General features: G+C 44.8%; 1 protein-coding gene across 2 annotated transcripts; it reads left to right on the top strand.

The window, feature by feature from the left end:
- On the top strand, nt 1–8,936 carry LOC308471476 (hepatic lectin-like). 2 transcript variants are annotated; one of them, XM_080995473.1, is made up of 6 exons: nt 1–159; nt 2,527–2,634; nt 3,245–3,304; nt 4,035–4,186; nt 7,363–7,475; nt 8,594–8,936. In XM_080995473.1, exons 1-6 carry the CDS (start codon nt 69–71, stop codon nt 8,727–8,729), a joined length of 660 nt encoding a protein of 219 aa, XP_080851599.1. In that variant the 5' UTR covers nt 1–68; the 3' UTR covers nt 8,730–8,936. The 2 variants fall into 2 exon arrangements, with proteins under 2 accessions (XP_080851599.1, XP_080851600.1); XM_080995474.1 differs by lacking the exon at nt 3,245–3,304.
- The last annotated feature ends 8,889 nt before the right edge of the window (nt 8,937–17,825 follow it).

Raw genomic sequence — 17,825 nt, 5'->3', positions numbered from 1 at the left:
CTTAGTTCCTCAATTTGTTGCTCCTATTATAAATGCATTGAGAAGAGAAATTTGAAGACAAAAGCAAGATGGGTATTGTTGGTGTCCATGAGCAAGTGGAAGACAGAGACCACGGATATCTGGCCAGGATGGGGAAAGCCATGGCTCCAAGAAAAACAGGTAAGTATTTGTGGCATGCAGTGGCCTCAAGTTTTGGATCCAGATCCAACAAGTCAGGAAGCCCTTTGTGGTAAACCTATTCCAATACTGGATCCAGATCTGAAGTCACTATTAGGGGACTCAAAATTGCATCTAAGGGGTAAGCAACCTTCCAAATTCCAGATTAACAGGTCCTTTGTCTTTGTGCTAGGTGTCTTTCCAGTTGACTTGGGGTAGAAGAAAAATAGAAAGATTTGCTTTCCTTCCTGTGGCTTTGGAGTGGGCACCACAATAAGCACCCAAAGTGGAACTGCACAAAGCAGCCTCAGATCTGAGAATTAGGCCTACTTCCAGTACCTGGTGTCAGGAAGAGGAGATGTTTGGACAGGAAGTTGGCCCTGGCAGGCGTATGGAGATGCCAGCAATATACCGTTTGAAGGAAGGTTAGCAGGCTGGCAATGTTGGTCAAACTTTCTTTGACCAAGTCAGTTCCTACCAGCAATTCACTGGCAGTGTTGAAGCTGGAATTAATTAATTGACTTGCATGTTGAGGCCCCATGACCACCCCGTTCCCTGGGGATTAAATAAGTATGGGATCCAATAAGGCCACAACTTTATTGGTTACAGATGTGTAGGTTTTGGCCATAGGCATTGGGATAAGCCACACAAATATCACTCCAGCCCGTCTGCCGGAAGGGCCTCTAAGGTTGAAGCCAACCGACAGGGAATAATGCCCTATGACCTCCATCAAATCGGGGCACCCCAAAAGTGGTCCCTGATGGAGGAATGCAGTGGCCCTAGCCCCCCTCTAGGTGTTGGACAGAAGTCACTACTCCTGGATCCTTTTAACAGGATACCCTTACCTGGAGGGGCAGTCAGAGGCTACAACCTCCCCTCCATCCAAGATCTAAGCTTACCCAATGCCAATCCACTTTAGAAAGTTGTGGTGATTGCTACAAGGTAGGCAAAAACCCAATGGCTGATGCCAATTTGCCAAATGGAAAAATTCCTTCCTGGCCCCAAATATGACAGCCGACATAGTCCATAACCAGGTTGTACCATCAGCAACATCCTGAAGTGAGGGAGGGTGGGAGAACCTGCAAAGAAAGAAGAGGCCAAATGGCCAGGCGTAACCATTGGGCAGTTGATCCCATGCCCCAGTGAACACACACTGTTGCCAAGGGTCGATTTGGTGGCAGGCAGACAATTCGGCCTGCCATTTGCCGGTTCACAAGAGCAGTTTGGGGCCTGCTCACAAAGAAGGGCGAATGGACCTAGAGGGTCTGGTTGCATCTGCTCTAGTGTTTAATTTATCTTTGTAAGATATTTATATACTACGTATTTATATACTACTGCACGTAAAAATTGTAAAAAATGACTTGAGTGTCTGAGAGAAGCAGGATCAGAAATTCTAATCAAGGGCCTTCCTGTTTCCGGTGCGCCAGAATTGGCGTCCCTCCCAACACTGCGGGAGAGAGACAGATGGAGGTAATCAGATAATGATGGGGGAATTTCATTATCTGCATTCCTCTTCGGTTGGAAGAGGAACCAGGCTCTCACCTGCAGTTTGCCTGGCAGTCTGGCACTCGCTTCCCCATGGAATGCGAGGGCAGGCAACGGCACTGGGTGCACGGGGCACTCCGGCTGCCGTGACCCCCCCACCCCGTTCCTGGAAGCAAAGGTTATCCTGTTAATTGGATTTTAATTGGACTAAACTACAGGTGTGTGCTAGAGATCATGAGATAAGAAACTGCGAAAACAACCCAGCTACAAGGAACTAAAAGGTTTGGAATGAGAGTGGATTTAATTTGGTGAAATAGAGGATGGGATGAGGGGAGCCCACAGTTTGCTTATTTAAAGTTTTTCTCTACATTTATGATACAGCAACCTTCCCCTGAATGCAAGCTTTATTAAAAATATCTGCACTAGTGAGAATGGAAGAAATTGCAATATACAGTGGTACCTCTGGTTACGAACTTAATTCATTCCAGAGGTCTGTTCTTAAGCTGAAACCATTTTTATCCTGAGGCGCACTTTCACTAATGGGCTTCCTGCTGTGTGCGCCTCTGGCGCGCGATTTCCATTCGCATCCTGGGGCAAAGTTCACAGCCAGGAGCAGCTACTCCTGGGTTAGCGGAGCTCCTAACCTGAAGCGTTCGTAACCAGAAGCATTCATAACCAGCGGCACCACTGTAATATGGAATTTAACAAAATTGGAACTGTGTGTGAGAGAGAAAGGAACTAGGGCGGGGCGGGGGGAAGAAACATTATGCTTTGAAAATATAGAGTAAAATCCTCTCTTACCTCCATCATCCACAAAGGAATGTGTTCAAGATAAGGACAAATGGCCATAAGATTCTACCTTCTTCTTTTTCTCTCTTTTGAAAGGCAGGTCATTCCCCCAGTGGAAATGGAGTTCCTCTTTCCTGGTTTATGGGCTCCTGGCTCTCGCTTACCTGCTGATGATCATCTTGCTGGGGCTACTGATCTCCAGTGGTAATTAAAGGACTCCAAAGTCTGAAATGCTCCAGCTTTATGACCAAATGTGGGGTTCCCACCCCAATTCAGTGAGAAACCTTTGAAAGCTGCTGGAAAACTGTTCAGAAAATCAAACTTGGGCTGGTGGGATGGCCAATGGCTGACTAGTGAGTCAAGACAGCCAAAAGGGCCAAGGGGGTGAGACAGCATATACATTTCTGCCGGATATTGAGCCAGACCAGTGGACCAACCAGCCCAGCACTGTCTCCTCCAGGGTCTCAGAGTTCTTTCCCTGGTCATTGGGATTCCCCCAGGCACCATGTAAATAAATAAAAAATATCCGGAGGTGCATGCAGGATATGTACTCTTACTAATGTTCTCTGTCATTACTCTAACAAAAAATATTCTCCCCTCACCTCAATTCTGCTATTCATCCTAGGATGGAAGCTGTCCAAGAGGAATAGCAATTAGGTGTTGGGACTAATTTAATTTGGGATTTCCAGAATCTACCTGTCTGGTTTGTGACAAGTGATGCTGGAATGGGAGAAGAAGTCCCACCCTATCTCTTTTTCTCTCTTCTGAATTTCTAATATTCTGAGTTTACTTGTATTTCTTCTTACAATTTCAGGGTCAAAGTTTTTTTCAGAAATGAATGACATGCATAAACAGCTTGAAATGAGCAAGGAGCGTAAGTGTCTTGCCAAAACCACCTGGGGCTTGCGGCTGCAATAGCCTGGGGGAGGTGGCTCTCGCCTGGCATTACGCCAGAGAGCCTGTTTCCACTGCAGGAGGGGCATAATTTGTCACCCACAATCATTCCTCCAATGCCTGGCTTTAGAAGGCAGGTCTTCCCGATCAACGTGGCATCTTCCAGGGAAGCCTGAACTCCAAACACCTCATGGGCCAGGAACTCTGTGAGTCCCTTGAGCTGGAGGAGCTTAGAAACAGGTGTAACTCATGAGCTTGTGCCGTTGATATGCTGCAAACCCTCACAACCCCAGCGCCCTCAGGATTACAGGGATGAAATGGGCTCGGCTGCTGCTGCTGCTGCTGCTGCCTCAATGAGCATCGCTGCCCCCTAGAGGAGCAAATTCCACCTTCACTCTGTGGAGTGTATACTCTGTGGAGAAGTATTTTCTTTTGTCTCTCCTGAATGCTCCAGCCTTCAGCTTCACGGGATGCCCCCATCCAGTGCTATGCTGAGAGAGGGAGAAAAGGCTTTCTCTATCCCCTAAAAAGCCCCACATTGTAACTGTTCTTCACAATTTACAAAGCATGCCTATATGAAAACAGAAAGAGTCTCTCCTCCTGGTGGGGAAGGCTGTGGAAGGATGGCCGGAGCGTGCCCGCTCCACCTGCAGTCCATTGGGTGAAGCCACGGTCAGGGCTTTCATTCTGTGCCTTTTCTCTTTTGCCAGTGTTCCCATGTGGTTCCAGAAGCAGGGAATGGGAATACTTTGACGGTCGGTGTTATTACTTCTCCCTCCGGAAGGCTACTTGGCACACGGCTAAGTCACTTTGTGGAGAGCGCAATTCAAGCCTGGTGGTTATTCATGATGAGGCCAAGCAGGTAAAGGTGCTAGAATATTGGTCCTTGTATGTGTGTGGATATATTGCCTCTCAAATGAGTTCTTACTGACACCTCAAACTACGTTTCCCAGGGTCTTTTGGTGGGAAACTACATTTAATGTAGTAGAAATAAGACGCAAACATCAAATTGAAACAAGGCCCCAACCACTCTGAGATGACAATGGTGAGGGATGCTGGGAAGCCTCTTACAATGACTTCAGGGCTCAGCTTCTCTTGTGGGCAGCTAGGGATGGGCAAACATGTCCATTTTGGTTTCTCTCAGTTCTTCATTATTGCCAGTCTTAAGTTCACTTCTCCACATTTCCATATCAAGTTTTAGAGATTTTTTAAAAAGACGTTCTCTTCCAGTGCAAATTTCCCCTAACATGCACATCTTTGGACTGCAATCTCCTCTAACATAACACATTTTTTATGTTATCTTCACTAATATGCATTTATATGCAAAGTCACCCTAGTGACACACATTACTCGGCTGGAAGACTGCATTGCAAAACTCAGAGAAATTCAAATCTTGAAGGATGGGGTGGATCATTCCAAACACAGGAAAGATATGCTATAAATAAGTCTGAGTATACAGAGTATAGCTGAGTATATTGTTTTGGAAGGTGCAAATTAGGTAAGATCACCTTTAAATGCAAGCTGAGCAGGCAAGGAGAAAAGCACAAAATACATCCTGCATGTGATGTTTCAGCTGCTGGTGATTGTCACAAATTTCAAGTTTTACCCAGAGAGAAAGCCCAGTCAGACATTGAGGACATTACAAAAATGAAATATATTTTTATTTATTTATTTATTTATTTACGGCTATTAGCCCATAAAGTATGTACAAACATAAAAGCACAGAGGCATAAGGACCGATATATTCGGCACCAGAAGGTGAACACCATGATGCAGGGGTGGGTCATTGAGCAGAGCCAGATAACAGCTTGGGGCCCGGAGAGCTCCAAGGGACGGATCCCAGAAAAAGGAAAACTGAAGACGAGATCCGACATGCACTCTCTTCAAAACTGTCCGATTAGTTTTTGATGTTGTTGTTTTTGGTGGTTTTTGTGTGTGAGATAACCGCATTCAGGAATCTCGCCACCTGCAGAGTTACAGAAGGATCTGTATCCTGCAAAAGTAGTGCGGCATGTGACTCAGCAGGCCTGCCAACCAAGCGCAGTAAAGCAGGACCCAGGAATTTAGTCCTGGCTATGCTATGTAGGGGACAGTTGAACATTATATGTGGGAGAGAATCAACAGTTTTCCCGTCACACACGCATAGCGGAGACACCAAACCCTTGGAAAATCTGTGGCTCAGCAGGTTCGATGGAAGGACATTGAACCTTGCACGAATAAATGCAAGTCGGTGTGGTACAGATGAAAGAGATGACATATATGATGGAAGGCCAAGTGGTGGGGTTATTCCGTGATACCTGGGGGAGCAGACACCCCCACCCCCGGCGAGGTTGTGTTGATTTTCAGTGTCTGCTAATCTTTGCTCAATAAGTCTTTTGGCTGAGCGTAAGTTCATCTTTAAGGAGTCCGCTGGGGAAATTCCGATGCTCAGAAGTTTGGCATGGATTTTTCCTACCCACGGATTGACAAAGTCGTCCCGCCAGAGGCACTGAAAAAGGTAATGGTTGGGAAGCCTATGCCAGCTGGACAGCCAATAACCAAAGACTCGCTTCCAGATGACAGTCTCCAATGATGCAATCCTTAACTCCAGACGTATGGCTGCGTTGCTCACACACATGGGGAGTTTCAGGAGGCGACGGAGAAACTGATTCTGCAATGTCCCCAACAATGTTAAATTGGACCCTGGGGCCCAGAGCGGGGCAGCATAACAGAGGGTGGAAACCACTTTTGCATGGTACACCTTCAATGCAGAAGGGATGTGGGAGGCTCCGTCGGCCGCAAAAAATTGGAGTAGAGTATAAAGTATTGTTTTCCCTTTGTTTAGTAAATACTGTATCTGTGGCTTCCAGCTTAGGTTGTAGTGAAAAAAGACTCCCAGGTATTTAAATTTGAAAACCTGTTCTAATTGGACTCCATCTAACTTCCAGCTGTAAGTTTTCCGAGACCTGGTAAAGACCAGGACTTTAGATTTCCCATGATTAATTGTCAGATGGTTGAGTTTGCAATAAGCCGCAAAAATCTTTAGAGCTCTGCATAAACCGACTCTAGAGTAGGAAAGGATCGCTGCATCGTCGGCATATAGGAGCAGAGGGCAGCGAAAATCAGCTAGGCGGGGGGCATGAATGTTGGCTTGAGACTCATTCAGAAAGAGCTTCATATCGCTAATAAACAAGTTGAAGAGGAGTGGGGCCAAAATGCAGCCTTGGCGCACACCTCTATTTATTGGGACCTCGTTGGATAGGTTTCCCGCCGGTGTGAGTCTCACTCTAGCCGACGACCCGTGGTGTAATTGGGTTATAAGCCATAACAGCCTTCTATCTATGCCCCATCTCTCTAATTTCTTCCATAGACAGTTTCTTGGGATACTGTCGAAGGCGGCCTTTAGGTCTATGAAAGCGACACATAGGCGCCCCCGACTCGGGGCAGAATATTTTCTGGCAAGATGAAATATAGCACCAAAAAAGAGATGGTGTAAAATTTGCATATGCTCATTTGTGTGTGTGTGTGTGTGTGTGTGTGTGTGTGGACTTCAACTAGCCAGCTCTTAAAATAGAGAACTCTTTCAAACAGAGGACTGTTATCTGTAAAGTAGAAGATGTGGACACTCTGTAGATATTTAGTGGCAAGTGTGGCTCTGGAAATCCAGGTTTGCTGATCAAGATGCTTCCTGACTAGAGAAAGGCAAGACCAGAGCAGGGACTCATGCAGAGACACAGGGAACATCTTCCGCGCTGGCTTGCCCCATGACTGAGGGAGCCAGGGCTGCGCAATGTGCACACATCCCACAATGTGCTGACGTGTTGTGTCATTACGTGTTGCAAGGGACATGAGCATGTGAGTGAAATGAGCACATGGCGCAGTGTGCACACATAACAGCCACAGAATTTTGAGGGGACCTTCAGCCACCCACCCAACCCCTCAACCCTCCAGTCGCACCCCTGCAGGCAATGCTGCTTGAATAACGCCACTTCTATGAGTTGTGTGTGTTTGTATCCTTAAAACAAAGCCTGCCCTATCCTGTGGGGGGTTTCCTTGCAGAATTTCCTCGAGTCTCAAACCAGGAATGAACGCTATTGGATTGGACTCAATGACATCGATGAAGAAGGGGAATGGAGGTGGATTGATGGCACCAATTACTTAAGCAGCTACAGGTAAGACACAGGACTATGAATGCCGCAATCTCCCCCAGCAAGCCAAACTTGGCAAGGCTCCTGCTTTGGCCATCCTGGGAAGGCAACGGAGACAGGAGCTTTGCTGAGCCCTGGTCTACAATGTTTTCTTTATTCCAGGAGTAGCTGATCAGGTCTTGGCCTGGTGAGCCCCCTTGCCCCCTTCTTCTGCCCCACTGTCTCTCACATACCCCCTCAGATGCTGCTGCCCCCCAAAGGAAGTGCTTCTCCCAGTGATTTCAATAGAAACTGCTTTCTCTGCAGAGGCGGCAATGCCCCAAAGACTGGAGCATTTCCCCCTTCAAAGGGGCGCCTTCTAACCAACCACCAGCTGGTTTTTAGATAAAGGGAGCCTCCCTGGCACAGGGAGTACATATTCACAGGAGGCTGCGCTACACCAACCTTCTGTGAACTTTGATGGGTGTCAATAACCTGCTACCATTATGGCATAGGTCCCACCCACCTGTCAAAGCTGGCCTGCCGTGGGCCAGTGAGAAAAAGATCTGGCCTACTGGGCTAAAATGTTCCCCAGCTTATGCTAAGATGTGATATGAAGTCATACAGTGCAACTGGTTTGCTGAAAGTAAGCAGATCTAGGTCTTGTTACAGACCTTCCTCGGGTGGGATATGCCTTGAGCTCCCTGGAAGAAAGCTGGGTAGACAAGCCTACCCAGATAGCTAAAATGTTGATGTGCATTTTAATCTCTTTTGACTTTATTGCTGCTTTTATTTCTTTTTTGAATGTTGCAAAAAAGTTGTTTTTAACTATTTTCACCAATAATTTTATTGTTTTATTCTCTTAGTAATCTGTTTTGAAGTTATTTACAATCCAACAGTGTGTAAATTTTACAAAATAAATTAGCCAGTCACTGTGTCCCAGGGGCGCAGCGTCACTCCCAGGAGAGGCAGGTGGCTTGGGCAGGTGGAGCGCACCGCCTTCCTATGCCCCTGCTGTGTCAAAGCCACCAAAGTGCAGAATGGAAAATCTAGAGAGAATAGCTTGGATATACTTGGATTTGGGGAGCGAGTCGAGGATGGTGTGGCTGGAGAAGAACCATTTCCGCATTTTTCAATGTATCTTAAATCCCTTCCTCATTCAGGAATTGGAGACAGGGTCAGCCCAGTGACTATCAGAACAAGGAAGACTGTGCAGAGATCCATTTTTCTGGGGAATGGAATGATGAGAGCTGTTCCACTGCAAACTTATACATATGTGAGAAACCTTTGCCTTCCTGAAGAACCATCATGAGAAAACACACCAAGCAGCAAGAACGGGATTGCAAAGGCCTCTTCTTTCTGCAGAGCCTGCCTACTTCAAACCACTTGCTTTAGAGTGACAAGCACTGGCTCTACACTGATCAGTTTAATATTATTAGAACATTATTAGATATCTTGTTCTAAAACATCACAGGGCATACTTGCTAATTAAAGCATTTTTACCCTGGTCCCTCCGTCCCCCCCCCCCACGTGAAAACGCTGCCTTCCTGTTGCTGGTTGCTCTGCGGTGCCCTCTGGTGTCCCATTTTAATAATGCATTATGGAATTTAAAAGTAGGACGTCATGTGTCCAAATACGTTATCAAAACCCTTCTCTAACATTAAAAACCATGTGTGTAGATCTGCCTCGGGACTCTGCACAACGTGAATGAAGCTAAATTTAATTTTTTTAAAGGTTTGCAATCAAAATCGTAAGGCTGAAGTCAATGTAAATTCCTATTTTCAGGGTTTCTCTATATGTCACAGGACCTGTCTTTTGTAAAACTTCCCACCAGGGGAGGGAATGAAAGAAAAAGGAAGGAAAGAAAAATAAGGGGAGAGGAAGTTTACATGACCATACATTTAAAGCAAGCCCCCCCCCAAAAAAAATAATAATTCTGGGGGTTGGTGTTTGTGTAGGGTGCTGGGAATTGCAGTTCCCATGATTTCTTTGGCAGGGAAGAACTTTAAATGCATAGTGAGTATGCAGCCTGCATATGACCAAGGTGGGAGGATGGGGATGGGTGAGTGTGAAGGTGCATTATAGAAGTGTAGATTGGGGGCGGGGTATATGGACGTGTGTGAACAGGATGTCCATGGGGCATTGTTGTGTGCAGATGGGGTGTGAGGGTGTGGATGACATCTGACCCCCTGGAAGGGAGTGAGTTGGACAAGCAGCAGCTCAGTGCAATTTTTAATCTATTCCTATTCAATGATGTTGAGTCTTGATTGGGGCAAAGAGAGATCTGAAATACTCTTGAGAATATTTCCGTGCCTGCCCAGATTTTCTAACTCACCATGAGTTGGTTTGGCTAAAAGCTTTCAGTGCAGTGTGAGTGACAGTCTAGACCAGTCTAGACCTTTTCAGCCGTGGGCCGGTCCATCATCCCTCAGACCATGTGGTGGGCCAGACTATATTTGGGGGGGGAAATGAATGAATTCCTATGCCCCACAAATAATCCAGAGATGCATTTTAAATAAAAGGACACATTCTACTCATGTAAAAACACCAGGCAGGCCCCACAAATAACCCAGAGGTGCATTTTAAATAAAAGGACACATTCTACTCAAGTCAAAACAAGCTGATTCCCAGACCATCCGTGCGCTGGTTTGAGAAGGCGATTGGGCTGCATCCGGCCCCCGGGATTTAGGTTGCCTACCCCGGTCTAGACCCATAACCCTGCAGCAAAAAGATTAAGTCACTACATGCAAATCTCAGCTTCAAATCAGCCTCAAACCTTTAAAAGTGTGCAAATTAGCACCAAACTAATTGCAGCTGGTTCACATGGCCATTGCAGATAGGGGTACAGCTGAAACAATTTGTGCAGAGAGCATTCTCAAGCAAATTCCTGCATATATACATAAACTGGAGTTGCAACCTGGATATGTGCTCTGCAATGGGCTACTCACATGCAGAATACACACAGCGTGCGTATTGTAATGCTAGAAGCCTCTGAGCCATTATGAGCAAGTCTGGGAGCCGGCAGCAGATTCAAGGTGGACCCTCTGGGTGCTATGGAGTGATCAGGTTGAAACTGCACATAGTTGCAGATCCCTCCAGAACAGCACATACATGGTGGGGAGGAGAAATTGTTCCATCTGGTAAGCAGAAATTCTTCTGCTGATGGAAAGATCAACTTAGCAAAACATTGAATTCTACTCGCTTTCTTGAGACTCGCATTGGATGTAAACCCATGGTAAACCCATCAGCCAATTTTTTCTCTTGCATCCCCTTGCTTGGTTTACTAACTAGCTGGATGAAGAGTTCTGGAGAACTAAAGAAAACCATGTGCTGTTTTATACTGCTGAACTATAGTCTGAGTAGGTATACGAAGGGTGCAAGGAAGCAGCAATTCCTGTCCTATCCTGGGTTTATGGCAATCATCACTGTTTCCATTCAGCTACAGTTTGGCTTCTACCAAAACCTATGCTATCCATCTTGCTATCTGCTATGGCTGAAACTTACATTGTTACATTATGTAATTTATTTCAGTGCAAGAGAATTGTCTAAAAGTTCTTTTTAAAAGGAATGTCACCTCTGAAGTCAGTGGTAGAAAAACAACTAGATTTCTCCTAGCTTTTCTAGAAAACAATCACAGCAAGAGACTAGAGATTTACTGCACATTTCATCTCCTGATAAAGTTTTCAATTTTCTGGGCATATTACAAGCCCATGCTATTTTCCCTAATATAATGTGTTTTTATATGCTTCTTTAAGTTCTTTTCATGAGTGTCTTCATTTTTATGCACACTTACACATTTGTAAACATAGTTTGGAGAACTGAATCACAAAATCCAGATAAATGCAAATTTTGAAAGATAGCAGTGTTTGGGTTCTCATATTACTTTGGGAAGTGTGGATTTGATAGATTTGTCTTGAAATGCCTGCCGTCACATTTCTCCTCCATCTCCTCCACATGACCCACCACTGTGGAGAGGGAACTCTGCATCTTTGGGTATGCCAATATTTCATGTATGTTACACAAAGAATGACTGTTATTAGGCAGCTGCCAAATACAGTAAATAAATGAGTCCTGGAGGGTAATGGGCACTGCCAAGGCATGACTCCACTGAGCCTCATACAAACTTGTAACATGGACTCCTCTTTCCCTCTGTATTCTTCTCCTTTTCCTCTTTTGAAAGATAGATTCCATTGCCCCCAGTGGAAATGGAGATCTGCTTTCCTGGGTATTCATGCTCTGAATGATCATTTAAACACTTGAATGCAGGAAAGCTATCCACCCTCGACAGAACGTTTTGCTCCACTAGGGGACAGCAGAAGCACAGCCAATGGCCAGAGACTGGTTCTAACCGAACTAGCGTCACGAGACAATGAGGTGCATCAAACCCAGGAATGCACTTATAGGGCTGCCACATTTCAAAAAGTTTTAAGGGAAACCCGGAAGTTGTTGAGCCAAAAATGCCCCCCAAAATGTGATTTTTCAATTGACATGCCTAAGATCCAGGACAAAGCGCGCCACCTTTCGGAAATTCCCCCCAGGACGTCAATTCCTCTGAAATCTCGTTAATGTGTGGGAAGATCTGGACGTACGGCAACCCTAACTTCACATATCTGGTTTGGTTATCTGAATAGCAACTGCAGAGGGTTGCTATTCAGAGGGTTGCTGCTTTGGATTGGGACCATGACACAGGGGGAGGGAGGTGAATCCTTTCCCTTTGTACCTTGGCTCTGACATAGATCACCCCACTGCAAAGGAGGGCGGCATTCTTGAACATCTCTGTGGCCCTCTTGTCCCTTCTGAACCAGCAACACTGCACATTTCTCCATTACCACATTGGTATTGAAAGAAGACTCACAACTGAGCAAGTTGCAAGATGAGCTACACCTCAGTTGCCTTCCTGCTGACACTTTGGTGCAGTACTATGTTGAGGCCTGCAGGGGGCAGAAGAACTTCGAGGCAGCACCATAACTGGCAGCAGATTGTGCTCCAAGACCAATCTTGATGCCTAACAGCAATGCCTCTCAAACTGGACAAAGCAGACAGGAGATTGTCAGGCTTTATTCCCACAATAAACCAGATTTAAAGAGGTGCAGGCGGTTTCCCTGCACAGAGTGTCGCATGGAGAAGATCCATAACTGAGAAGATCCACTTGGGGGCCACCAAATTTTGGCCTCACACAGGGCACCATATTACAAAAGATTACCAATGTCTACCCCTGATGAAAGGGACGCGGGTGGCGCTGTGGGTTAAACCACAGAGCCTAGGACTTGCTGATCAGAAGGTCAGCGGTTCGAATCCCTGTGATGGGGTGAGCTCCCGTTGCTCGGTCCCAGCTCCTGCCAACCTAGCAGTTCGAAAGCAAGTCAAAGTGCAAGTAGATAAATAGGTACCGCTCCAGCGGGAAGGTAAACGGCGTTTCCGTGCGCTGCTCTGGTTCGCCAGAAGCGGCTTAGTCATGCTGGCCCGAGGAAGCTGTACGCCGGCTCCCTCGGCCAATAAAGCGAGATGAGCGCCGCAACCCCAGGGTCGGTCACGACTGGACCTAATGGTCAGGGGTCCCTTTACCTTTACCTTTACCCCTGATGAGCCAGATCTATATTGGGTAAGAAATGTGCAAAACAAAAAGTACACTCACTACTGGTGTTTAACCCAACAGAACCAGAGTAATCTATGAGAAGGTGAGCATGAAATAGTGGCATGATACAAGCAAAAGCCCGTTGGCTGCAGATCAGAGTGGTGCTCTGTTCATTTAGATGAGGGACTGGGAATGTGTGGCTATCCAGTTGTTAGACTCCAACTCCCATCAGCCCGAGGAAGCAAAACCAACAGTCAAGGATGATGGGAGTTCAACAACATCTGGAGAGCCATAGGTCTTCATCCCTAATCAAAAATCTGAAAGGTAACTTAAAAAAAAAAGAACACCTTAATTTAAGTACTGCATGAATGTACTCCAGATATTGGAGGGAGGTTTCTTGGTGCGAGGACTGAAAGTGTGAATAGAATTGTGCATTGCTGCCTAATTCTAAGATATAAGTTATAACCATCTTTTGTTGAGTAAAACTTCTGCATGCTAGGATTGTGCCCCAATAGGAAATGTGCCATTTTGCCACAAATTACCCTTTTAATATTAATTTTATAATAACACATAATACCAGGTGCTTGTTTATATCTCTTCTTACAATTTTAGGGTTGAAGCTTTCTTTGGAAGTGAGCAAGTTGCAGAAACAGCTTCAAATGAGCAAAGAAAGTAAATGTCTCTCCAAGATTCACTGGGAGCTTTTGGATCTAATTGTCTGGGGGACAGGAACAGAACTAAATTGGGGAGATCTCTTGAGTTTCCACTGCCAGAGGAGGGTGAGGAAAAGACTTAGCTCAGGGGCAGAATGCAGGCATTCTTTTTTTAAAAATATTTTTTATTACATCTCCAAAAATATTCCAAAACATTTATCATCATATACAAAAAAAAAAAAAAACCCCAACAAAAATTTCTTCCCACCCCTCCTTTCCTGATATTTGTTTTTTTTTACTTCTTTTTATTAGCTGTTTTACAATATATATGATTTTATTATCTAAACGTTTTAAAAATAATTACGTCGATACTTGAGAGAATGCCTTCTTTTGAAAGGCAAAAGCTCCTCAATGAGGAAATCAAGGTCAACCTTCCTGGTGATTCTGTCTTATCTGCCAATTCATAGTATTTGGGCTTGTGCTGCACAAATCAAATTCCTTTGAGAAGATTTCAGGGAGGATGTTTTTCTCTAAACAGATATTTGAATTTGCCTATGGAATGGTGAAAATCCAGAGGCTCTCCACCTCTGTGATTCCCAAACATCTTCCCCCACAGACCCCTTGAAAATTGCTGTGGGTCTTGGTGGACCACTTAAGGGGTTTTTTCTGCCTATTGTGGCAATTGTAAAGCACTCTGCTAGAAGCTATATGATTTTACTTGCATATTTATTGCTCCTTTAATTTCTTATACTGTACTTAATTGTTTTACAATTTGAATAGAATTTGGGCTGTTTTTTGCTGGCCTGCCATGGGTCATCTATATGAAGCTCAGACCAGCGTTTGGGAACCCCTGGAAGAGACGGCCAACGGCTCGCTGCTGATGCCAACAACATCCAGCTGTTTCACTTACATTCAGGGAGGTGGAGACTATTTCACAGTAGGTATGTGGTCCATGAGCAAGTATTTTGCACAAAGATTGTGCCATATACGATCTCATTCCCCCCACCCTGCCCACTTTACAACATTTTCTTGATTAATTAACCAGCCGCTCACCCTGGTATCTTTTGTGTCTCAGGCAGAAGACTTACCTGCAGGTTTTGTCCACTAGTGCAAAAAGCGCCTTTTGGGGGGAGCACCAATGGGAATGGCTTAAAGTTCCATCCCCAAGTGGTTTCCATCTGAATCAGCTCCCCCCTCACACACACACACACACCCAGGCAACTGAAAGAAACAGAGCCACAATCTTCTGTGCATTCAGAAGCCACTAGCAAGCTTGTGCAGGCAACATTTTAATTTGATCAATGGAGTGGCATTACCAATAGTGCAGGGCTGAAGATTTGTTATTGCTTTTTATCATTCTCCATAAACTGGGAAAAGAAATGGCAACAGAAAATTATCATAGGGGAGAGAAGATTTCAGTGAAATTTTCTATCCGTTGAGCACATGGTATTTGTTGCATTTATCTTATTTATTTATAATATTTATATATTTGTTGTTTAGTCGTTTAGTCATGTTCGACTCTTCGTGACCCCATGGACCAGAGCACGCCAGACCCTCCTGTCTTCCACTGCCTCCTGCAGTTTGGTCAAACTCATGCTGGTAGCTTTGAGAACACTGTCCAACCATCTCGTCCTCTGTCGTCCCCTTCTTCTTGTGCCCTCCATCTTTCCCAACATCAGGGTCTTTCCCAGGGAGTCTTCTCTTCTCATGAGGTGGCCAAAGTATTGGAGCCTCAGCTTCAGGATCCGTCCTTCCAGTGAGCACTCAGGGCTGATTTCCTTAAGAATGGAGAGGTTGGATCTTCTTGCAATCCATGGGACTCTCAAGAGTCTCCTCCAGCACCATAATTCAAAAGCATCAATTCTTTGGCGATCAGAATATTTATATATACTGCTATTCATAAAAAAAAACAGAGTGGTTTTACAACTATTATACATAAAACCATATAAAAAGTTAAATTCAGAAATTAGCTACTTATGGAAAGAGGTATACTGGACTTGGTCTCCTAGGGTAAACTAGCACTAAACTTTGGCATCAGTTTATGTGATGGGGGATCCAGAATTCCAGGGTCATACATTAAGGAAGCTGTCAACCCATTCCCCTTCCATTCACTGCAGTGTTTCTCTCTTGCAAATCACCCATAATGCCACTTTGCAGCTGTTCAGCCAAGAGGGAGGATCCAGGAGTCTGCGCATGCAACCCACCACTTAGGTCTGGCCTCTGCTACAAGAACATTCAATATATTTGATATGCATCTGTCATGGAAGCTTTAGTTGAGATCCGGCCTTGCAGGGGGTTGGGCTAGTGACCCTCAAGGTCCCTTCCAATGCTCCAGTTCGCTAGTTCTGTGAATAGAGGGACACAGTCTTCTTCTGGTTTGGGAGCTAGCTTTGCCTCAGTCTTGTGAGAAGAGGCCACATCTGAATCTATAATCTCCTATTGCCCTTTTTGGCAGTTTCCTACACCTTTGTGCTTTGTGTAGCTGAAAACATACTATAAACTTCATGAAATATTAGCACATATACATAGTACAGCAATAAAGCAGCAGCAGCATGTTCTTTATAGGGTTGTAAAACTCCTCATTGTATGTTACTGGTATTTTCAGTAGCATAAAAAGTGGTTTTTTGACATTACAGATGGAAATGCAAACCTTTGCCTTGACCTTGCCTCCCAGCCTCTCTGCTCTCTCTCTCACATGACTGGTCTCAGGTGCCCTGAGTAGTGAAGCATTGTGATGTCACCCTGTTTGCTATGTGGTGACCCATTATCTGAGACCATCCATGTGTCATGCTTCACTCCTGCTCATGCTAGGGTGGCCCTGTGTGTCCCACTTTACAGAGGACAGCCCTCTACCTTGAAAGGCTGTCAGACAACTGTCGGAAAGAGCTGTCTGCTCAAAGTCAGCTGGAAGGAAAAATAATCCTAGGAAGGGAGAGCAAGAATTTGCCCACCAAAGTTAGCAGCAACTGGACTGTAGACAGAACAGACCCACTAATCACCGGGTGGTGAGATACTTTGTATTTATATTTAAACGACAGTATTTCTTTTAAAAATTGCATTCCCTTTTACATCTGCTTACATTGAATGGCAGCTCTTTGAAATCCTGTTTTTGGTTTTCAACTACCTTGAACTACAGTGGTACCTCGGGTTAAGTACTTAATTCGTTCCGGAGGTCCGTTCTTAACCTGAAACTGTTCTTAACCTGAAGCATCACTTTCGCTAATGGGGCCTCCCGCTGCCGCGATTTCTGTTCTCATCCTGAAGCAAAGATCTTAACCCGAGGTACTATTTCCGGGTTAGCGGAGTCTGTAACCTGAAGCGTATGTAACCAGAGGTACCACTGTATTTGGGATCATCAGCAAACTTGGCTCCTTCATTGCTCACCCTTAACACCAGGGGTTATGTCAGATCAATTGTGAGCTCGGGGGTATGCAAAGAGGCAGGCTGTGTGCACACTATACTTTTAAAGCACATTTGAAGCACATTATTTTACTCATATGGGCACTCTTAGTTTACCCCTCACAGAGTTACAGTTCCCATCAAGGCTTAACAAACTACAGTTCCCATAATTCTTTAAGGGAAAGAATGTGCTTCAAATGTGCTTTACAATTATGGTGTGAAACATGCTTAACCCAATGTCATGTAAGAATAAATGTTTGGGGTTATTTATTATTTTAAAAACCAGTCTTCATCATAGCTATCTCCTTCTAATCTAGAAAACTGCTGTTTTTCAGCTTGTGTTATTAGTCCTGAATAAAATATTTTTCTCTGGTTATCTGCTGACATCCTTTCAAGCAAGCACAGAGTTCCAGGTTCATTTCTCTCTTTTCTCCACCAACGTTCTCTCAAAGTAGCCCTGCCATTCATTCTACCCCGTCAATCAAGCACACATGTCAAATGCAGCCCTTTACAAAGGGGCTAATTGAACAGCTTCTATGTTTTTAGTTTTGTATTATGCATGTAATTACTATATTAGTATCAGGCTGCCTGATAATGTTCTCTGAGTGAGACACAAACAGTAAATAGTAAAATTCAACTTCATAAAATAACTTTTAACCTAAACTTTTCCAGCAGAGAGAATAAAACCAGGTAACTTTTTAAAAGGACACAGCACATAAACAGGAAAACTATCATATCGGATTGTCTTACATTAATTGCATTATTTTA

Source organism: Podarcis pityusensis (genome assembly GCF_964106645.2).
Source record: "Podarcis pityusensis genome assembly, chromosome: 2".
Lineage (NCBI taxonomy): Eukaryota > Metazoa > Chordata > Lepidosauria > Squamata > Lacertidae > Podarcis > Podarcis pityusensis.
This window is presented reverse-complemented; position numbering and strand designations above follow the sequence as displayed.